The sequence below is a fragment of the Podarcis filfolensis genome (genome assembly GCF_964270895.1).
Source record: "Podarcis filfolensis genome assembly, chromosome: Z".
Lineage (NCBI taxonomy): Eukaryota > Metazoa > Chordata > Lepidosauria > Squamata > Lacertidae > Podarcis > Podarcis filfolensis.
The window spans coordinates 8,735,471-8,759,846 of NC_139617.1; the positions used below are offsets into that span (position 1 = coordinate 8,735,471).

The 24,376-nt window shown below is 41.8% G+C and overlaps 1 protein-coding gene across 5 annotated transcripts in view; it reads left to right on the forward strand.

Annotated features, from left to right (window-relative positions):
* MTMR1 (myotubularin related protein 1) overlaps positions 1-24,376 on the forward strand; it is a 53,533-nt gene that overhangs the window by 24,580 nt on the left and 4,577 nt on the right. For all 5 annotated transcript variants that reach the window (XM_083595598.1, XM_083595601.1, XM_083595599.1 and 2 more), the window contains 6 exons: positions 902-1,090; positions 1,947-2,132; positions 12,270-12,476; positions 12,787-12,879; positions 16,141-16,254; positions 18,285-18,461. In XM_083595598.1, the coding sequence (XP_083451724.1) occupies positions 902-1,090; positions 1,947-2,132; positions 12,270-12,476; positions 12,787-12,879; positions 16,141-16,254; positions 18,285-18,461 (966 nt within the window). The remainder of the gene's footprint in view (positions 1-901; positions 1,091-1,946; positions 2,133-12,269; positions 12,477-12,786; positions 12,880-16,140; positions 16,255-18,284; positions 18,462-24,376) is intronic.

Genomic DNA, 24,376 nt, shown 5'->3' on the forward strand with positions numbered 1-24,376 from the left:
GCTCCTGGATAAGGTGCATGGTAGTGTTGATTGTTTACAAACCCTTAAATAACTTGGGACCAGGCTACCCTTACGCCCGTGCAGGGACAATCGAAGGCTAACCAACACCTGGGGTGGGGCAAACTGCCAGCTGCACACACGTTGCATCGCTATGTAGGGCGCATGTGCAGCATCGCTACATACAGCGCATGCATGCGGCACCGCGCATGTGTTGTACATAGTGATTTGCCGCTGGCGCCGCCTGAGCACTGTACGGACGGTGGCAGGATCCTGTGCTTGCGGCTGCAGTGGCAGTGGAGGGATCCTCCACTTGTGGCTGTAGCAGTGATGGAGGGATCCTACTGCTGTTCGTACGGCGCTCAGGCAGTGCTGGCGGCAAACCGCTATGTACAGCGCATGCGTGTGACACCGCACATGTGTTGTACATAGTGATTTGCCGCGGCCCCAGCACCGTACGTACGGTGCAGCCGCGAACGGAGGATCTTCCACATGCGGCTGCGGCTGCGCGATGGCTGCTCACGCCACTGCACCATGGGGCAAGCACCCCTTCTTGTCATCTCTCCAGACATGGCACCCGGGGCGAACCCCCCCCCCCTTGTGACACCACTGCGCCCGTGCCTAGCCATTAAGCAGGCAAGCCCCCAGTTGCTATACTGTATTGCAAAAACACTTTTGAAAGTACTATCAGTTCCAAAGGTGGTTTGCTGTTGTCAGGAAACTTCATGCTGAACTGTATTATTAGTTTTGATGGCCATGTAAAAAAATATGTGTGTCTTTTGATTTTTGAACCAGTACCTTTATTCTCTGTCTTCTTATGACGTTACATCCGTTGCTAATATGACTTCTGCAGTTGTTTCTACTGCATATACATTGGTGCATATATATTTTCCCCTTAACCTAGGTATTATCCTGGATCCACCCTGAAAGCCAGGCCACCATCACACGTTGCAGCCAACCTCTAGTGGGCCCAAATGACAAGCGATGCAAAGAAGATGAGAAATATTTGCAGACGATTATGGATGCCAATGCTCAGTCCCATAAGCTCTTCATCTTTGATGCTAGACAGAACAGTGTTGCAGATACGAATAAGGTAGAACTAGCATAAGGGGAAAACGTATACATTTATTTAAAATTCAGGGTGACATCCAACCAAGTCACACTTTGGAGTAGGGCAACTGAAATTAATGGACTTAAGTGGGTCTACTCTGAGTATGACTTAGTTCAATTTCGCTCTGAAATACTTAAATTTTAAAATGTTGAAATTACGTTTTTTATCTAAAATATTTTAAGGCCACTCTTTTAGCACTAAACTCTCACAGGGCATCTTCCATAAAAGATAAAATACAACATACATGATCAAAGATACAAACATGAAAAATATATTTAAAATTTGAATACCAATATTAATACAACAATCATAATTCATAAGAATGAGCAATAATAGCAGTAATAATAATAATAAATTAAAATACCATTAGAGCTAACTAAAACATTTTAATGCTATTTCAGCCCTGGTTTATGCCAGCATAACCATAATATCTTAAGAAAAACCAATTTGAAACAGATATCTCTCTTAAATCCCACCAATACCTTTCTATTTTGCCTGGCCAATGCAGGCAATTTAAGAATACTTATTTCCATAATGAGTATTTGATACCTGTTTTTAATCTTTTATGTGGTTTTTATTTTATGTATTATTGCTGCAAACTTCTTTGGTATTTTTCTTTTTTATGATATAGTGGTACATAAATATTTAAAGAAGTAAATAAAGGCTCATAAAGAAGGGGCCATGCACATCTCCCTTTAAATAGAATTCTGTAAGTGTGAGGCCACTGTTGAGAGAGCCCTTTCCTTCATGCTTGCCAGCTAGCTTTTTCTCCCTGGTGGGCATTCAAGAAATCTTAAATCTTAAAGATACATTTAAATTACTTAAAATGTATTTTCAGACGAAAGGTGGCGGCTATGAAAGTGAAAGTGCCTACCCAAACGTGGAGTTGGTTTTCTTGGAAATTCCAAACATCCATGTAATGAGAGAATCACTGCGTAAACTGAAGGAAATCGTTTACCCTACAATTGATGAATCTCGATGGCTGTCCAATGTGGAGAGTACACACTGGCTGGAATACATACGGGTAATTTACTTGCTGAAAATATAAATTGTGGATTTTTTTGCTTTAAAATGTTAAAATCTTTCTCCATGTGTTATTCTTTTGTCACTTTTCTATATAATCTGAAAAGGGGAAATGCCTTGATTCTTCAGAATCTGGGTTTTTCAGATTATATAAAACTACTGCTATATGCTGTTAGTGTGTATTATAGACTCCAGTAGAAGCAATCCTTATTTATTTTTTTATCTACTTAACGCTGTTTAAAACATTTGTAACCCATTTAATTCTTCAGGGCAGCTTTATAAACATGTTTGAATAAAATTGTTTACAGTTTGACTAGGTATGGGCTAAGCCTTTCTACTGTAGGACAGAGGAACTGACGGCTACTTACCCTACACCTAATTCAGCTCAAGTTTTGGGATTCTTGGCCTTGGCAATAGGATAACAAATAACACCTGCCCGCCCCCTCCCTGCGCTGGACAAAATTACAAAGCCATGTAGATTTATTATGGTCAAAGACCAGCTCGCATAACACAATAATGACAGCGTTCATAAAGATAAAATATACCGTTGGAGCAGATTGCAGCAATGGCTCATGAGTTAAAATTGAGATATATACATACACCCATACAACTGAGATTTGGGCTACCATAAAAATTGATCCTGAGGCGCCCCAAAGGGTGTCTTTTCCCTAGTAAGTTTTTTTTTCTAGAGGATGATCTGTGCCTACAAATCTGGGTGCAGAATCTGGCTACCAGCCAGGTCGTCTTGTGATCTTTGCCTAAGAGGAGAGAATTAAGTTTAGCCATGAACGGCTGACTTAATTGCAGTTGGAAGCATCACCACATTTAGAGTTTGCACAGCTCTTTTAGACAGTTGAGTGTTTCATAAATGTTAGTGTAGTTCCTACAACAATCTTATAAAATAGCTCAGTATTATTTTCTCCATATTGCACTTGCAGGACCAAAACTGAGCGATGATAGCTTGCCAAAAGTCATCTAGTGACTTCATAGCAGATAAGAGATGTGAATGCACCGATTGACACCTCAGTCTCACTCTGCTTCACCAGTCCTCATATTTAGGTAGGAATTACCAGGGATCATTTTCACTCTTGAACATGGCTCTGTTTCTTCACAACACAGAATATGGGCACACACACATCTAGACAAATCCTCTGCCAGCCTCTCTCTGGCAAACTGCCACGGGAACTACAATTCTGCTTGGCTAACTACCAGAAGTGCCTTATTTGCAAACACTGCATACCTTCATGGCTTTCCAGCTAAGACATGCAGTGTCATGGTTTAGTTTGTATATTGTCTATGGATCAAAGCACAGATGCCAATAGAGATAAACACTGACTTCATTGGAAATGGGCTTCCTTTTAGTTTGTTATCTAGTGTTTTTGTTTTTTTTTATTTTTTATCCAGTTTATTGATTTTGAAAAGGTTTTGTAGATGGTGTTTCTTAACCCCAAGCATTTCATGGCATAGCAAGATAGAACAGAATATTTATTAGTGTCTTGATAGTCTTAATAACAAGCTGCTAACAGAATTTATTAACATCAGAAAATTCAGCAAATGGTAGTTTTGTAAAGAGAAAGATGGCAACTCCATGTTATTGCTTTATAGAGAACTGAAATTGTTAATTAAATTTCCAAATCTAATGGGCAGAATGTGAAGTTTGCTCTGTCTAAATATTAGCTTTGCTGATTTTAAAAGACTTTTTTGTGGGGATCAGCTTACATTGTATAATGGTGCTTTCAACTCTTACACAGTCAAACCTTGGTTGTCGAACATAATCAGTTCTGGAAGACTGTTAGACTTCTGAAACATTTGACAACCGTGGCACGGCTTCTGATTAGTTGCAAGAGCTTCTTGCACTCAAGCGGAAGCCACTTCAGATGTTCGGGTTCTGAAAATCATTTGAAAACCAGAGCACTGCAAAGTTTACCTACAAGATCACCTTACCTTACAAGTGCCCACTCAACCACTTCAATTAGCAAAATTGGTACTATTTCAGGTGGCATATAATAACTGTTCCACATTTGTAAGGATTCAATTGTCTAATGTGCCAGTGCCTACACTTTGGAAGTCCCTGCCTATTGATATCAAGCAGGTGCATTCACTGTACTCTTTTTGACACCTGCTAAAAACATTCCTATTCAGACAAGCCTACCCAGGTGCTCAGAAAGCTGAGGTAAATTTAATGTTTTAGTATTTTAACTTTTTTATGTTTTAAAGCAGGGTTGTAATTTTTTCTTGTTTTTTCTGTTTTATCTTTTGTAATCTGCTTTTTGGCTTTTTTTTCTTTTTTACAATCAAGTGGTGTACAGTGGTACCTCGGGTTACAGACTCTTCAAGTTACAGATGCTTCAGGTTACAAGACTCCGTTAACCCAGATAGATAGATAGATAGATAGATAGATAGATAGATAATTTATTACGGCCGGAGGCCAGCTTATAAAACACACTTGGGGTTACAATCCCAGAAGGAAAACAAACATTTAAAACAATGTGCAGCAATAAATTTAAAATTTATAAATGCGGTAAGCGTATAGACTCTTAAAACTTTAAGATAAGCTACCGCAGAGAGATGACCCAGAGTCACCCATGGAACCAAGTTTGGGGATTTTCTTAACAAACTAGTTTGAGTCAGGGGATGGTCTGTGCCTACAGATCTGTACACAGACTCTGGCGACCATCCAGGTCATCTTATGATCTTTGCCTAACAGGAAAAGGTTGAATTTTTGCTTTTCCGGAAGGTCAGCAAGCCTCACCAGCAGGGGATCAATGGTCTCACTACGTGCCTCTTCATAAAAGGGACATATAAAGAACAAGTGCTCTGGGCTTCCTATATCCCCCAATGAACAGGCGCAAAGCATATGGGACAGCCTGACTGGAACTGATCACAGAGGATCAGTGGGGCTATTCATTGGGGGAGCAGATTCAATGTCAATGTCAGTTGTAGATTGATGTTAGGCAGTATAAGCCTCCACTCTCATCATCCCCATTTCTAGTCTAACCCATGCGTTTGAAACACATCTGGGGTCTTGTAGGAAAGCTCTAAGGAGTTTGGATTGAACTCTCTCAAGGGGGAGAAAGCAGAGGAAGGCGGGCCCAGAAAGGATCCATAAAGGAGCTGTGCCAACGTTTTGGCCTTGTATAAAAAATTTAAGAATACAGTTTGCGGTTTTTCCCGCTGAGCTCCCGATGGAGTTTATGTGAAGTCTGTTGGTTCCTGAAGCCTGTACCACCATTCCTAGATACTTATAATTTGTGACTTGTTCTAATTTATGGCCTTGAAGTTCCCAGCTTCTAAGCTTTGGTTTTCCCCCAAAAGCGAGTATCTTGGTCTTTTGATAGTTAATTTTGAGACATTCAGATTCACATTATGCTGCGAGCTTTCTTAGTGCTCTTTTGAGTCCAGTGGGGGTTCTAGATAAAATTACCACATCGGCATATAACAGGACCGAAATATGCCGATTTGTGAGCTTCGGAGGGTGGAGTTCTAAGTCATTGAGTGCAGATACTAAATGATTTACCATATTTTTCGCACCATAGGGCGCACCGGACCATAGGGAGCACCCAGTTTTTAGGGGGGGAAATCAAGAAAAAAAATATCCCCCCCCAGCCCCAAAGAGCAGCGTACAGGCTGCACACAACCTCTCTCCTTGCCGAGAGACGCTGTGTGAGGCTAAAGAATCCATAGCCCCGTGCAGCCTCTCCTTGCGGAGTGGTTGCGCGCAGCTATGGAAGAAGGCAAGGCAGCGAGCGGGATGGATCCCGCTCGCTGTTTTGGCTTCCCCTTTAGCCCCGTGCAGTCTCTCCTTGCTGGGAGACGCTGCGCAGGGCTAAAGAATCCATAGCCCCATGCAGCCTCTCCCTGCCGGAGGGGTTGCACGCGGCTATGGCACAAGCCTGCATTCGCTCCATAGGACGCACACACATTTCCCCTCAATTTTTGGAGGGGAAAAACTGCGTCCAATAGAGCGAAAAATACGGTAAATAAAAATTGAATAGCACCCTTGCCTGACTCCTTTAAAGGTTTGAATGGGGTCTGTTAGGTGTCCTAGGCGGATACACCTGACTCTAAGAGCCGTGTTTGCATGCAGTGCCTGAATTAAGAACAGAAGCCTTCTATCTACAGTGGTACCTCGGGTTACATACGCTTCAGCTAAAGTGGTGCTTCAGGTTAAGAACAGTTTCAGGTTAAGAACAGACCTCCAGAATGAATTAAGTTCTTAACCTGAGGTACCACTGTATAGTGGTACCCTGGAGTCTATCCCAGAGTCTGGTTCTGGAGACTGTATCGAAGGCTGCTTTTAGATCAATGAAGGTGACGTATAGTGAGGCCTGCCCTCCTGATTTGTATATGTCAATGAGATGTTGTAACATTAGACAGTGATCTGTTGTGGACCTTCCGGGTCTAAATCCCACTTGTTCTATTGCCAGGATATCTTCATTCTCTAACCATTCTGTAAACTTATTAAGGAGGTGCTTTGAGTAGAGTTTACTAATCACACTTAATAAGCTAATTGGCCTATAATTCACTGGGTCTCCTCTGTTGCCCTTTTTATAGAATGGGACTATTATGGCTGTTCCCCATTCCCTTGGGATGTGGCCAGCGTCATCTATGTAAGTAAAGAGGATGGCTAAGAGAGGTGCCCACCAATCCGCCTGTGCTTTTATCATTTCTGGCGTAATGCCGTCCAGGCCTGGGGCTTTGGCCGTTTTCAACTGGTTTTTATATGATTTCACTTCAGTTACTGAAACTGGTGGCCATTTAGCCAGTTGTTCTATATTATAATTCTGTAACGTAGGTTCATCATCCTCATACAAAGATTGGAAGAATGAGACGCAAAGGTTAGGGGGAATTTGTGAGGTTAAGGGGGAAATAGCCTTATGGGTGCCAGAAGCTACCAGTTTCCAGAATAGTGTCTGATCTTTTGCTTTTGCCGCACTAATTAATTCTAGCCAACATTTTCTGGTATAGGCGTTCTTTTGGTGGATTATTAGGTCTTTGTACTCTTTTTTTAGGGCACGGACAGCAAGATAGGCTTCCTGTCTGACAGAATTTTCGGCTGTCAGGGCGGTTTTGTAAGCATTTTGCAGGGCTCTCTTGGCCTCAAAACAGGTGTGATGTTATTGGTTTAGTTGGCCTTTTCTCTGTGGTATTAAAAAGATGGGGTTTTAATTGCTGGAGCAGGCTCTCATACTTGGAAATTGAGTCCTCAAGCCTAGGATTATTCCCAGAGCCAGTTAAAATTGTACGGGGTTTTTCAGAGGTTAGAATCTCCTTCAGTTTGGAGTCAAGTGCGGGGGTCCATTTGACTTGGCAGCCAGGTCACTGTAATTCGGTGATCTCTGCAGGGTATACTGTTCTCAGGAAGGGTGACTTGTTTTTAGGAGACACCTGCAGGTGCAAAGGGAAATGGTCCCCCTCTATGAATGGGAGCACTTTCAAATTCACTATTTTTGTTAGCAATTTGCTATCAGCCAACATATAGTCAATTGTGCTGGGTTTTGCCCCAGACATAAATGTATATTCCCCGGCGATATTGCCCCTGGTGCAAGCATTTAGGATATGAAAACTTAGCTGCCGAGAGAATTTGAGGAGGCAGGCTCTGGCAAAATTTGAATGTTGGTCCTTTGACTGCCTTGGTAGTTGGAAAGCCTCCTGGCCAGAGGCATCAGGGTACCCTATTTTATGCCTGTACAGTGGTACCTCGGGTTACATACGCTTCAGGTTACAGACTCCGCTAACCCAGAAATAGTGCTTCAGGTTAAGAACTTTGCTTCAGGATGAGAACAGAAATCGTGCAGTGGCAGCACAGCAGCAGCAGCAGCAGCAGCAGCAGGCCCCATTAGCTAAAGTGGTGCTTCACGTTAAGAACAGTTTCAGGTTAAGTACGGACCTCTGGAATGAATTAAGTACTTAACCCGAGGTACCACTGTATTTAGTTTCTAAACTGGGGTCATCAGGCCCTAACCTTGCATTTAGGCCACCCACCAGCAGGACCTTTGCTGGATAAGCTGCTAGCAGTAACCTAACATAAGAATCCAGTCTATTCCAGTTGCCCTCAATGCCGGTTTTTTTTGCTAGTTGGGGGAATATAAACGTTAATAATTAGTAAACTGCAGTTTCCCCAGGATATGAGTAGGGCCATTGCTAGATGATCTAGGGGGGACAGCTCCTTACAGGTGGCGTTTAGGCATAGTAAGATCAGGATGCATAACCCCCCTTTGAGCCTTCCTGGTCCTCTGCCTGCGACCGCTCTAACTGCATATGTATAGTATCCTTCCAATGATGGGTTTTCAGCCGCCCATGTCTCTTGTAGGGTGATGATATTAAAGTTTTGGCGGTAGAAGGGAATGTCTGTAGAATGGGAGAGGTATCTGGACCAGCTGGCTACATTCCAGGAGAGGATGTTTAGGGCAGTAGTTGATTCTTGGGTTTTTAGATACCAGGCACTCACAGCTGTTTTCTGCCACTCATTCCTCAGGTCCTTTGAGTTGATTGAGCCAAGATGCGGAGAAATGGGGGAGCCTTTTGGGAGAAAGACTAATTTAGGGGTATTAATTTGTCCGTCCGGGCAGCCACCTGCCAAGACTTTATTTCATTCCTCTGCATGAATAGCTTCTAGGATGCCCAGGCAGTCCACGAAGATTGAGCCGATTCCCAGCGCTGGCACCACTAGTTTGACTTGTTGCGTTTTGGATTGGGCTATTGGAGGGGGTGTAGAAGAGCCCGTTTCTTTTGGAGACAGATATCGTCAAGTTGTCCATTCCTCATTGGTTAAAGGCTTTGATTTGCAATTGATGTAATTAAATTCCATGGGAGGAGGCGGGGCTAGACGTGATAGGAACTTCCTTATGGCCAACAGTCTTTCATTTAGTGCATCCTGGGAAAGTTGGATCTGCTTGAGGTAGGTTGTTAGGAGTTGCTCATCCTTTGAGGGGAAATCCTTCTCTAACTTGTTTGATGAGGGTGAGGTTTTGTGCCACCTGCCCGACTGTTTGAGGTTGCCAGCCTCTGAGTGGGGCAGTTTAACGTTTCCGGTGCTGTTGGATTCTGCAGTTCTGGTTTTGGTTTTTGGTCTGGCTGACCTATATGCTCCTAGAAGCGGTAAAGTGTCTTCAATATTTTCGAAAAAACGGTGCACAAGCAAACCAGCCCTCAGGGAATTGTCTTTATGTGAAAGGGTCCGTTTAGTTGAGAACCCGTCCTTAAAAGTCACCACAGCCCTATTTTGGGCCGTATGATGTGGGAGGAATTTTACATTGGTGATATTTTTTTGCTGTCACAAGGACCCTGGTGACTATGCTGATTTTTTCAGGAATATTTACTTTTCTTTGAGCATACGATGGGTGACCTCTATTTCTGGGTAGAGTTGTGAAGGCAAGTTTGTGATTATTTAACGTTAGCTTCCAGTGAATCTGTGTTGTTTTGTCCTGAACCTTTTTTGTTATATTAGGATAGACGGGATTTCCTTGTGACGCCATGAGAAGGGTTGATAGCTTGGGAGCTGAGAGGGCGATGTGTGTTCTCCTAGGGCATGGGGCTTTTCCTCAGTGCTTTATCAGTGCACATGAGTTTGTGATTTTCTTTTGGGTTGTAGAAGCTGAGTTCTTTGTTGTTATATTCTCCAGCAGCTTAAAGAGCTTTTGGAAATTCATTTTTTTAGTACGGTGGGTCACCGTTCCTTTCGGCCTCCCAATTTGATGTTTTTGGTCTTTTTCTTTTTTTGCATTGGGCATTTTCTCTTTAAGGCCAGTTTCCTGGGAGCAAGGGACCCTCCCTCCTGCACTGAATTGTTTGTGTTTGTTTTTTTGTAATCGAGTCCTGGTTTGGTTTCATCTCCATTAGTCCTATTACTAGCTTTCATGTGGGGGAAAGCGACCTCACGGCTCTTAATTAATTCAGTTAGGGTGGTAAGCAGGTTCAAGCTTTCCAAAAGGAAATTTTTAATTGGCTCAAGTTCTTTGCTTATCTGTGTAGAATGGATTTTGAGTAACTCTTCATACATCCCTGACAGGTAGAAGATAAAGTTGTCCGGGTGCTGTAACCTTTTTTTTTTTTTTTTATAATATTTTTATTTTTCCATATAAACACAATACAACAAACATAAACATACAAAAACAAAAACAAAACAAAAAACATGTATCATTTCATATCCTAATTTCATATCCTATCTTCCCCGACTTCCTCATGCCTCCCCTTTCTGTATTCCAAATTCTTATCGATTGTTCAGCAAATCTTCCCTTATTTTAATTTAAATTTAGACTATTCTTCCTTATTCTCCTTGTCTTAACCATTACTAATAGTAACCATTTACTTTCCAGTCCAACATCATTCTAACTTTCATTAACTTTGTAATATTTCTTTAAATAGTCCTTGAATTTTTTCCATTCTTCTTGCGCTGCTTCTCTTCCCTGGTTTCGGATTCTGCTCGTCATTTCTGCCAAGCCCATATAGTCTATCACCTTCATCTGCCATTCTTCCAGTGTGGGTAGTTCTTGCGTCTTCCAGTACTTCGCAATGAGTATTCTAGCTGCTGTTGTAGCATACATAAAGAAAGTTATATCCGTCTTTAACACCCCTTGGCCGACAATACCCGGGTGCTGTAACCTTGGGCTGTTTGGCCATTTGTCTGTCTCAGTCGGGGGAGGGTGCCTTAATTTCTCTCCTGATAGGGAGGGTAAGGGAGGCTCGTTTAACCTGGCTTCTAGGTTTTCCAGGAATAGCTCCTGTTCTAGACTTGCTTCAGGTCCCTCTTTGGCTAGCTCAGCTTGTTTTAGTTCGGTTGCCAGGTCCACTGCCTCACCTCCGTCGTTAGTTTTTTCCTCCCTTCCAATCCAGGTGTGGTCAACAGACCACTCATGGGAAGGAAGGTTTCCTGGATTATTTGCTTCATTAGCCTTGGGTTGAAAGTAGGTTGAAATCTTGGCCTGTTTTTTCTTTGGGGGAGTTGTTACAGGTTGTGTGGGTGAAATCCCCAATTCCTTGCAACATTGTCTTGTAAGTACCATGCTCGGAATTGGAAATCAATAGGGCTATATTATCCAGCCCACAGTTTTAAGGGCTTTGCAAGGGGGGAGTTCAAAGTTGATTTAAGTAGCTTCAAAAGGGAGGGGAGATTTGAAAGTCTACCTGACAGCTCCCGCAGTCTTTTACTGATAAAAGTTGGCAGTTACTTTCATAGGTTGAGCCTTTTTATCAGAGTAATTTGATAATTAGAGCTCCTACTCACACGGCAGAGACTCAGTGGAGACTTGACCAGGTGCCATCATCTCCCAGAAGTCAACCCAGAAATAGTACCTTGGGTTAAGAACTTTGCTTCAGGATGAGAACAGAAATCGCATGGCTGTGGCGCAGCGGCAGCAGGAGGCCCCATTAGCTAAAGCTGTACCTCAGGTTAAGGACAGTTTCAGGTTAAGAACGGACCTCCAGAATGAATTAAGTTTTTAACCCGAGGTACTACTGTATACCCCTTGATTGCAGTAAAACCTCTAAGTGGTTTACAAGAAATGTAACACTAAGATTATTTTATATGCTGGACTAAGCTTTGCAGAAGCCCTCCTACTAGATGCACAGAAGGAGGTGGGGTGGGGAGTCAGCATGAGCTTGATGCTTTGTTTGGGACTGTGGAGGTTTGTCCACATAATAGTAAACCATGATTTAGCATTGCATATGAATGCAGCCTATATGTCATTTGTGGAGGTCTATCAACAGCTGTTAGTAATGATCAGGCCTGTGCAGAGCTTGTCTTAGACCCAGGGAGGGAGGCTTGCTCTTGGCATGTCAGTATAAGTCGGGCAGGCCGCTGGTGGGGGTGCCCCTGGCTGGCTTAGCCCTCCTAGGCCCAAAGCAAATGTACTTGGCTGCCCCCCTGCACGAGCCTGGCTACGGTGACTAAATCAATACTTGCATGTTCGGCAACAGGATGCCTCTAAATGCTAGGCTCTGGGGAGAAACAAGAAAAAGCCATCCCTTCTTGTAAGGTCCCTCAGGCATGCAGCTGGGCACTTCTGGAAACAGAATGCTAGACTAGAAAGGTCTTCAGTCCAATTATGCAGAGATGCTGTTTTGCTCTTATCACAAAATGTATTATAGCCGATTTTGCTTTGGTGCGATATTTCAACTTGGAACCGTCTTTTTAAAGATGCTTCTTTCAGGAGCCGTGAGAATTGCTGACAAAATCGAATCTGGTAAAACATCAGTGGTGGTGCACTGCAGTGACGGCTGGGACCGTACAGCTCAGCTGACCTCTTTAGCCATGCTGATGCTAGACAGCCATTACAGAACTATCAAAGGCTTTGAAGTCCTCATAGAAAAGGAGTGGATGAGTTTTGGACATCGGTTTGCAATGGTAATTTCAAAAGGTTTTTGAATTTCTCCTCCTATCTATAAAATTCTGTAAAACTTGTGCCACCTGTCTATGTAAGATCTGCTCTTTACCCACCAGGATACTAAGCATGACTGATAACATGAATCAGTTTTGGTTGTTATTTCAGTGTAGCTTTTTTAGTATCTAATTGTTTGAAGAAACCTAGCTTTTCTGATAACTCTTCTTAATTGTTCTGGGGCAGTTTTTTAAAAAAGCTATTTTAAATACATTTGACAAAAAAAGAAAAAGAAAAAAGGAAGCATGGCTCCTGACACTCTTTCTTCCTCACTAGCGTGTAGGTCATGGAGATGATGATCATGCTGATGCTGACAGATCACCCATTTTCCTTCAGTTCATAGATTGCGTTTGGCAAATGACAAAGCAGGTAAAGATATTTTTCTAATTATATCTTCTCTGTTTCTAATCTACATAGGAAGTAATGTTTTCTTTCGGGGCAGTGAAATTTTGGAACTAGTTCAGTGCACACAGCAGAGTGAAATAAATGTATGCAGAGGTGAAAACATCTAAATTGGCGGGTTTTGCAAGATCAACATTAAGAAATTACCACAAAGGGGCCTATCATCCTATGAGCAAAGTTCTCCCCATGGAAAGGCTGCTCCTAGCCTCCATTAACCAAAATGGCAGTTTTCATCAGTTCCCCCCTGCCCCAAAAGTCTGGTCCAGAGGGTTGTAGGACCCTGGACAACAGCATAGATGTTCGTGTCACTTCCCTCTTCATCAGTAGAAGCCTACATAAGATCAAAGGCTCAACTGTTCATGGAAGGATACAACTTATTTATTGGTGTTTGATACCTGAACTTTTAATAAAGTTTTCTCTGGCATGACATGATAATATAACAAAACAAAAATATTTTCTGGAGAGAAACAGAAATTTGAGAGTGAAAATTCAAAGCTTTTTGATTAACTTGAGTTCACATGGAATGGATAACCTTGCTTTTAATATGAATACAGTTTGGGAAACTGCTGTTTGTGGCCTCTCTGTGATATGTTAGCCAGTTTACATACCAAAGGCATTAACTAATGTATACAAACGCTTGTGTTTTGCCTATTTAGGACCACATTAATAGTGATGCATTCTATTTATCATTGAGGTTTAGAGTAGATTTTATAAAATGGATGATACTTGCATTTCTTTTAACAATGCACAATACCACAAATCTGTATAACTGTCATTTTATACTTAAGTTCATATTCCCAATAAATTGATTTGAGGAACTGTGAACCACATCTCAACACTGCTTCAGCATGATTGTCACAGAGAGCTTATTCTTCCAAAGGCAGTTGCTGGTGCCCTCTTGCTAGATCTAAATTAATTCTGAACTTCTATTATGTAATTCTGTTGTGGATTTAAATAATACTTCTTTCAAACTCCTTTACAAACAACAAAATTCATCTCAAGCTGCCCTTCCTTTATATTTTGCGTTGCAGCTTGAAAATTGGGACCTTGTTATACTTTGCTACTCTGCAAAAAGTCACTCACTTATTTTTCTGTGATTTGAACTTTGCATGAATGAGGTGTTTAATGTTACCTTGTTTGTTTCAGCATTCTCAGTTAAAGGATGTTGCTTCCTTTTTGGAAAGTCATGCAACTATTTTTTGCAGGAGAAAATTTTCCAAAATGCTTTGAACACCTGGAAGCAGCAAAAACCCTTTAGGGGCAACAACCCCTTGTTGTTGGGGTTTTTTGTGATCTCCCTTGTTGCTCCCTATTACTTGCTATAAACTGTTTAGTTGCCCTCTAGTAAAGGACTGTGAAATGACTTTGCCAGTTCCACATGTGTGCAAAATCTGAATCCAGCAAGAGATTTAAAATAAATATTGAACAGTTATAGCCCTGAGAGGAGAGGAAAGTAGAATGCAATAGAACCAAAAGGGAAAACTGGGACATTGTTCATAGGGCAGACACCTCATATTTTTTCAGAGAACACAATTTCTTAATCTCATCCAAACCATTTATCAATGTCTTGATCCTGAAAGATGGTAAGAGAAAAGAGCTCTTCCCCTCATGTAGTTTATTACCCTGTACTTGCAGCAGTTCAAACAGACTCAGTACCAGTTCACAGGGTTTATGGCACCTTTGTCTTTATATAACCACCTATTACACTAGCTGCTGCCAAATGGAAATGAGCTACATGCTTACATAAAAGGTTATCCTTGACACCGGTCCACACCAGCAGCCTTCTGGCTTTAAAATAAGTTGATATCTTATTGGGGTTTTAATGCTTGAATGTCCTTATAGAAACTGCCGTGAGCACAGCACACACACACAGAGTGCAACTTGTTCTCTTGGCTACAATAGAGGACCTATTTCAAACCTCATTTTAGCAGAGGCAGGGGTGAGAGGTGTTTTAGCTCGCCAGGAGCACATGCGTACCCACAGCTGCCATGTTGATGACCACTGCTTTATAGGTTAATTCAAAATGATCGCCTAGATCAGAAGTTATGGCAATGCTTACCTAGCTATATTCCTGCCTATTTATTGGATGAGATTGTCAAAAGCTTGAGGTGAGGTGGGAAGGAGGGCACAAAAGGGGTGTAAGGATAGACGGGTTCAGCTTATGCGTTCTGGGCACAGCCTCCATCCAGCAGCGCTTAAAAGAGATTGCCATGTATTTTTCTATTGTGGACGCAGCAAAAATACTTAAACCTACATCATATGCCACTTATCACTGCTTCATACCGTAGGCAAATGTTTTAATAGCTACCTTGTTAAGCTCAGAATTGAATCCACATCTCAACAGATGTAAAAATGTTTCAAGTGACAGCACAGCCGCTGAGGTCTACTTTGGATGAAGCATTGAGCTGACAACTCTTTCCAAGAACTACATTTTGAATGGTGGAGTCCCTGAAAAAGAAAATTCTATTTTCCTAGTGATAGAAGAATCCTTTTTCATTTGCAAGAGCTCAGCACACACACACGCACACAATTACACAATACCTTCCTAATCTTGATGAAATGCAATTGAGATAGTGTATGAACTCCAGTTGACACAGTCATGTGTGAAAAGTATTTTGTTACAGAAAAGCACTGCAATAAAATGTAGTTATTTGGATGTGGCTTCAATCCTCTGTGAGTCCTGCCGCATTAGTCCTCCTTTGCTTCCTTTCATAAGGGAAAGACCTGAGTCTCTTGAATTCACAGAAAAGAAACTAAGAGCCTATGGGAACCTTCCTAAACAACACCCTCCCAATACAGTGCATTTGTCCAGAGTTGCCAAATGCTAGTACAGCACTCTAGTTTTACAATTTAAATGTCTCTTTGACATTTTGTAAACCTTCATACTGCATTTTACATTAGAGATTTCTCTCTCTCTCTCTCTCTCTCTCTCTCTCTCTCTGTGTGTGTGTGTGTGTGTGTGTGTGTTCAAATAAAATACAATAGGCCTGAAATCTGGCTTACATTCCAGGGATCACACCTAAATCCAAAATTGTGTATAGTCAAAACACATTGGGTTCAACAACGGATGGGATTGCTAAAGTCATTTCCTCCAGAACCTCACCCCTTTCCTACACCCTCTTAAATTTTTAAACAATTTTTTGCCACACACATAAGGCTGAATGTGCACAAGCTTACTGTATTGTTTCCCCTCAACAAAAAGTATAACAAAATATTTTGTTGTTTTAGTTTCCAGCAGCATTTGAATTCAATGAGCTGTTTCTGATCACCATTTTGGATCATCTTTATAGCTGTCTTTTTGGCACCTTTTTATACAACTCTGAGCATCAGCGAATGAAAGAGGTAAAGTAAATCACCCATGTAATGGTTTTACAGGAGCCAAAAGAAAATTTGAGGCTGTTTTGCCTGTTCTGTAGAGCTGAAAGTTTTTAAATGTCACCTAGAAATGAATTTTCATATTCCTCTTGACATACCAAATAGGCACCAGATGCCACGAATACAGGCAACTTCTCCCCTCTCTTTGAGTCCATTAGGTAACATGAGCCTCTATGAAACCTGAGGGGAGCCCATGGGACAGTGATAGAGCAAGTTGAGAGTCCCAGCCTCCTTCTCCATCTAAAAGGACATCAAATAGAAAGGCGAAAAAAGCCTTCTGGGCTTGGCAGGCCTTGGCGAGTTGCTTCCAGTCAGAGTAGTCAGTACTGGGCTCAATCGACTAATGTTCTCAAAATAAGGTGGTTCCATATGTTCAGCACATATGATTTTTCTCTAGTCAGGATTTTTCTCTAGTCAGTTGCATGAGAAATATGAATAGTGGATTTTGAAGGATCCTGGGTACAACACCCAGCTAATGTGCCAAATCGTGCTAATTTATACCACAAGAGAGAGCAGAGGGAAAGCACATGCTAAACTATGTCACCCCCCTTTTCCCAGGAAGAAAAATGTTAGTACAAACATAACCTTTTGTGTTTTGGTATATATCTGACTTTAAGTGACTGATTCAGCACAGCAAATTGCACAATTGCACCACAAGATGGAGCTGAATTACATATTCTCACCAAGTATGTGCCTACCAGGCAGCTCCCTCTCATGAATGGATAATCTAATGCAGCTCCCTTTTAAAAAAATGCAATTTAAGAGACAGCTGTAGTGGAAACAGATGCTTTGTAGCACTGGAGGAGTATAAAATTGCAAGATGATGCTGATAAGAATTCGGATTCTGAAACCTTGATTTAATAATGGTTTCATAATGATGTTTGTATTTGGTCATAGAATTTAAAAACTGCTAAGAATAAACCTAAACATGGACATTTAATTAGAAACATAGTATTTAGATAGGTATAGGGAGACTGGTAAAAATAGGTTATAACCCTTTTCTAAAATACTGCCTCGTTGTTTCTGCACGTAAGTGTTTTTTCTTTCCTGACATCTCAGTAATTTTCTTACTTTTCAGTGGGTTCCACCCCCCTTCTGATAGCATTCAGTGTTTACCTTTACCATTTTAAGCTTATTTTTCCTTATAGGTGGAGGTAGAAATTCAGTATTTTCCAATGGAAGTTTACTTGATAATGTTAAATTTGAAAAATCATAAGAAATTATTGTTGCATCAAAATATTGCCAGTCTTTTTCTTAAAAGGAAATGAATTTGGGACCGTGATATCTCTTAAAACAGAAACTCAGTGCAAAATGTAGGGCTTGTCTACACTTCCACTTCTTCTGTGACTAGAAAGCAGGAGTCTGAGCTGTTCTCCACTTGTCTCATGTTTTGCATGAGACATTTTGCCTTTGCACTGCCACTTTCCCCCGGAAAACTGCTCTTCAGTGCCAAATTGGAGCAAATGTCAATCTGGAGACAACCCGATTGATGTTTGCTCTGATTCAGTGGTAAGCAGTGGATTTTCCTGGGGGGAAATGGCAGGACAAGCAGAAGTGTAGATGAGCTCTTAGTAAATTCAAAACCTTCACAAGAGATCTACAAGTTTAATACCGGAGTGGATGTGTTTCCTATTGTGGTCCTTGTAGCTCTGCCATTCCATGTAGGTTTATTGAGGATTCCTTGGTGAAAATAAATGTTTCCCTGGAAGATGGCTTGTCCATTTTTGCCAGTCTTCCCCAGCACTGTGGCCACTGTGGGAAATTGTGAGGTTTTGTTCTGTGTCTGTTTACAGGGCAGGGTATTCTAGGTTGCATTCTAAAGACAAACAAGTGTACCCCAAACAGAGAACCTACCTAAGATGATGCCCCAATGCGCACGAGTTCCACAGAAGATGTTCCTCAGCCAACAGATTGATGTAAAAATGCTTCCTTAATAGTTAGAGGTTTGAAAATATTTTCATTATAATTGTTTACAAGTATTATTATTTTTCCTTCAGGAGATCAGCACAAAGACAATCTCTTTATGGTCCTACATTAATAGTCAGCTTGATGAATTCAGCAACCCTTTCTACGTAAACTACGAAAACCATGTCCTATATCCAGTTGCTAGTCTAAGCCATTTAGAATTATGGGTGAACTACTATGTACGATGGAATCCACGAATGAGACCCCAGGTATGCATTTGTTTGCTTTTCAATTGAATTTCTTTTGCCATTTAAAAAAAAAAGAAATACTAAAGAGGTCTAGAAACCGTCAGGGCTTTGATTGTTTGGTAAAATAATCAAAGGAATGTGATTCTGTCCCTTTCATCTCTGACTGGAGCAACATATTTTTAAACAACTGGCTGCTGCTCAAAATGGCCAGTTGGAGGGCTTCAAAATTTTGACTGGCCTTGATAGCTAATAATTATTTGTGATAGCCTGCAATCCTGCCCACCCCCACAAATCTGGGACATGCAGAGCTTTAGCCTGCCACTCTGTGCTACAGAGATGCTTGGGAGCTGTGTGAGTATTGCTACTTCCAAGTGCCTCCAAGGCACTCCCTATGGTTCCCTGCACATGCTATTCAGTTCCGTGGAAGAGCAAAATCTCTTTCCATCCAACATAAAGTGATAGACCCCCTTTCCCAGCCCCCTCCAAAATCCTTCAAGTTCTAGACAATGTGTGGAGAACTAGGGAGGGGGGAGGGACCCAGCACAAAGTAATAGATGCAGCTCTTTAACACATTGCACACACATCACCATTTCATTCATTTCATTTATTTTTTTTTTTTTTTGGTCAGCTTTGCTGTATTTTGTGGTGATCTGAAAGTTCTCTCTGTGGCAGATTTTCACATGTGCAAGCTGTCAGATGCTGACCAAGCAACCATGAATCAACCTCTGATCTGCTGTGAGGGAATGTTTCCTTGATGGTAGTCATTGTGTGTGCTTTCCTTCTTGGATTTGTGACTCAAGTGCATCGTTTTGGTTTATAATTTGTGCTGATCTATGATTATTAGTCTTCTCATCTGCCACCTTTAGCAATGGGCAAGTGTCCCCACTCATTTTTTCAGGGACCAAAGAAGTCTGTGGCAGTCCTGCAGACACTGGAGGCCAGGACCCAGAGATAATATAGGATTAAAGCTACTCTTGCCTAGGGTGCAGTTCACTCAAACAAGTCAGTATTCAAAACCTAGGATAGGCAACTGTGGGTAGCACAGTGCTCCAATTTACCTGGCCGTAGCTGATTTTATAGCACCCCCCTCTCCCCAGTTTCAGTTTGATGCCCTTCTAGGATTATGCATTGTTCTTCTTTGAAGTATGTATCTGCACAGTACACAATTAAAAGTTACTGGGATAGGATCCAATTGAATTTCCCAACCTTACTAGGGCTGAACATCTGAGCTGGTCATCTTCCTTCTACTCAGCTCTTTTAGAAGCCACATTTTAAGGCTTCAACTGTTAGCAGTTAGCACTAAATCTTTTTACCTTTAGGTTTTGTGTTGCTGTAGAAGGAGGAAATTTTGGACACGAAAGCTGCATAATCACTAATTGTCTCATAGGACCTATTAAAAAAAGTCTCATTTTGTTGCCAGATTGGATTATCTGTTTGTGCTGACTCTTCTTTTCTCTCCCTTTTCTAAAAGCAGACTTACCTTTTACGACTGCTAGTAAAGGTACCTAACCCCTCTCTCTGGAATACCTTAGCACCTTCTGTGAGAGAGTATTTTTCAGCTTTTCTTTCCTCAGGGTGGATTCTTTCAGAAATCAGTTAAAAATGCAAATTTGCAAGAATTTTATGTTACTGATGAGATGAGAATTTTCTAAACAGATCTGGTCAGTAACTCTGAATGCCACCAATTCTAACTGTAATGAGGATTGTGCCCATGTGGTGTAGAATTCTGGGGTGTAATCATTGCTGGTCCTACTCAGAATAGACTTACTGAAGTTAATAGACATTAGTAACTTGGGTCCATTAATTTCAGTAGGTTTACTCTGAGTAGGACTAGCATCTGATAAAGCCCTCTGTTTTGGTTCTTACTAGAAGTGCCAAAACACTTTTGTATGTTCTGACGTACAAAATGTTCTGACATTCCTTTTTTGTTGAGGAATGCACTAAGTGCTTGATAGGGAGATGTTGGATCAAGGCTACTTGGAGTGTGGCAATGTGCAGAAAAGTCTTCTGTGCAGGAAAGATCAGGCAGCCTGAGGTCAGGTCATAACATAAGAATTGCATCCCCATCTACCCATAGTTAAGTATATGTGTTATGCATGTTTCAATAGAAATAGAGTGTAAAACAGAAACAAAAAACTCTAGTATTTACATACCACAGCTATAGACAGATAGTTAAGTCATACAATAATAAGAACTTATGAATCAGCAAACAATGGGAAACAGCAAATGGTCCTTAAAGGTTCCAGTCAGAGACAAATGTTTCATTATATAAATCATCCAATGAAACTGAATGTTGGAAGATTCCTGACAGGTAAAAGAAATGTCTTCTTTTCTTAGCAGATATCTAAATACATTCAAGGAGCATAATAGGGCTATCAAGGCCAACTAGCACAATGGCTGTATTCTACCTCCACTGTTGGAGGCAGCATGCTTTTGAATGCCACTTGCTGGGATTAATAGCAAAGGAGTCCTGTCACAGCTATACTTTGGCTAATATAGGACTAAGAGGTTTAGTCTGGACTGTGTGGCATGCTGGGAATATCCTGTCCCTAACCCTCTCTCTTGTTTTGTGACATGAGTTTATTGCTGGAAACAGCTTGACACTGAACTTCAAGAGATCTTGAACTGATGAAACTGGCAATGTGAAGGTCATTGGGTGGAGACCTATAGCCAAAACACCTAGCCCTAACTGACATGCTCCACCTTTTTTTGTTAACTTTCCTTAGCATAGTTACCGTATTTTTCGCCCTATAGGACGCACTTTTTCCCCTCCAAAAATGAAGGGGAAATGTGTGTGCGTCCTATGGGGCGAATGCAGGCTTTCGCTGAAGCCTGGAGAGCACGCTTCTCCCCACCGCCAGCCCCACAAGCTGGGGGGACAGCAGGGAGGAGTGCTCAAGTTCCCCTATGAGAGAAGGGAGCAGCAACAGAGTGGAACCATTAGTGATGTCATCTAGATCTAAAGGTGGAATTCTGTGACTCAATGGAGGACTGAATATTTTGTCAGCATTTTTATAGCGAAAAACAAAATGGGTGAGCCTCAAAAAATGTATAGTGCACCATTTACTAATTTTTAACATGTTGCCATTTCATGCCTGAATGTCTAGCCTATGATTATCCTGCTTTTCATACTAGTTGCCGATTTGCAGCCAATTTTATGTTCTCAGCCTCCCAAAGTTTTGTGTTGTTCCCCCCCCCCCTTGTCTTCCCTGATCTTGAACTACTTTTTCTTTGCCAAAGTGACGGGTGCTGTGCTTCCATTCCTCAAAACACATTTGCTACTTTGTTGCTTCTTTAATTCTCAGATTCCCTGTTCCTTTTAGGGCCTCTTAAGCTTGTAAATCGCTTTACAGATTGATCTGATATTGACATTTGCTTTTTGTGCACGTTCAGTTTGTATTTCTGCTACGTTTCAGAAGCACTCCTTTTTATGGTAGATTTAAAATGTTGATCCAATGTGACTATGATGCTTTCGTTCATGGGACTCATTGTGCAGTGTTGTTTAGGGCTTGAAATTAGTTCTAGTGGGAATATTTGCTGTTTGAAAGACTATCAAAAGCAACAACTGTAGAACATTGTCCTTTTGAGCCATCAAAGGAATGTGTCCAGACTCTATAAAATAATAGTTTTATGCTCTTCTCTACTACAGAGTTCATTGGACTGGGTCCAGAGCCTTTCATTTTTTTGTGCTGGATTCAGAACAGCAACTTTTGCCACTGTTGGAAGCTCTTAAGGAACATAATAGTGCCATGCCAGAGGTTTTGAAGGGTGACAGAATGAGTCCAAGGTTCCTAATGCTGATGTAGCCTTTTTATGTGGAGAAGAGGAGGTTCTCCTTTCTTCCCATTCTTCAGAGCTGAAAGTGCGATCATGGAGCCAACATTGTTTGTGGTGTGCAGTAGGCCTACACAACAATTTCGTGACCCACCAAATTAAACACAGCTCACCAGTCCCATGTATTAAGCCTGCTATGTGATTGATAACCCTTGTTTTTGCAATCCCTTTCAGCCAACAAAATAAAAATGTGGTGGTGGGGCTTCTCTGCATGCCTTGTTAGTTGCTGTCACCATGGTGGATTACAAATTGTGCAAATTTGGTGCACATGCCATTATTATTATTATTATTATTATTATTATTATTATTATTATTATTTTAATTGTCTCACTACAGTCTCTAATCAAATTGGTTTTGCACTGCTTGAGAAATCTGCAAGAGCCTTTTGACCATAAGGATAGTAGTGGTGGTCAGGGCTTTTTTTCAGCCAGAACTCTCTGGAACTCAGTTCTGGCACCTCTCAGTTGGATGCCAGTGCCTTATACCAGAACAAAGATGAGTTCCGGCACCTCTTTTTCTAGAAAAATAGCACTGTTAGTGGTACCATTTTAAACTCTCCAGGCCCTGAGGGAAGCAGATTAGAACTTCCCTGTTGCACCACAGTAGCTACAAAAGCGGGGATAGGATCAGGCTCTACATCAGGCATAGGCAAACTCGGCCCTCCAGATGTTTTGGGGCTACAACCCCCATCATCCCTAGCTGACAGGACCAGTGGTCAGGGATGATGGGAGTTGTAGTCCCAAAATATATGGAGGGCAGAGTTTGCCTATGCCTGCTCTATATCAAGCAATTGATTTAAAATAGTCTTTTTACTCTACTGCTGCTTTTCTTCCCAGTGCTAAAATTGTGATGTTTCTTTTTTAAAAGAGAAGGCCTATAATAGAAGATATACATTCATTGCTGAACAATTTTCTTTTGAATGGCTATTCTTGAGCAAGTAAAAAGGAAGTGCAAGAATGCACACTTGCTATCCATACAATTAAGAACTGGTAGTTCTGTAAGTGAGTAGCTATTATACTGCCTTTTATGCTTATCCTTGTTGGTATGGAGGATTTTGTGATCTTGACGTACTTCACAGTGCTGAGAGAACAGGGGGGAAATTGGTGCAGTCTCCATTGTCATTGACATTTATAATTTGAAAAAGAAGGTACTCTAGCAGGCATAAAGGATCTGTGTGGGTTTGTGGTTGAGTTTGTTGGGAGTCAGAAGCTGCTTTGGCTTCATGTAGCCTCTTCCCTTGGTTTTTATTTTTCAGCCTTGCCCATCAAACTGGGGACATTCCCTGGGGAACTGAAGGAAGCAGTGGTGTGTCCACTCTTAAAGAAAACTTCATTAGATCCCTTAGACCTATCCAATTACCACCCAGTTTCAAATCTTCCATACCTGGGTAAGGTAACTGAGAGAGCGGTTGCTGAACAGCTTGGTAGGTTTCTGGAGGAAACATCGGCATTAGATCCATTTCAGTCCAGTTTCCGTCCTGGTTTTGGGACGGAGACGGCTCTGGTTGCCCTAACAGATGATCTCCGTAGACAACTGGATCAAGGCGGGTCAGGACTGCTGATCCTTTTAGATTTGTCAGCAGCCTTTGACATGGTCGATCATGATCTTCTGGACCACCGCCTCGCAGACGTGGGGATACAGGGCATAGCACGTAACTGGTTGTGCTCTTTTATCTCTGGTCGGGGACAGAGGGTGGCACTAGGGAGGGAAATGTCGTCGCGCCACTCCTTGGTGTGTGGAGTGCTGCAGGGCGCAATTCTCTCCCCGATGCTTTTTAACATCTTTATGCGCCCCCTTGCCCAGATTATCCGGAGCTTTGGGCTGGGCTGTCACCAATATGCTGATGACACTCAGCTCTATCTGCTGATGGATGGCCACACCGACTCGGCCCCGAACACACTGACCAGATGCTTGGAAGCTGTGGCTGCATGGTTTCGTGGGAGCCGATTGAAACTAAATCCTTCGAAGACAGAGGTCCTATGGCTAGGTTGGGATGGCATGGGGATGAGGGACCAACTCCCTTCTCTTGCGGGGGCCCAATTAGTGCCATTGCCTTCCGTTAAGAGTTTGGGTGTAATCCTTGACGCCTCTCTTTCCATGGA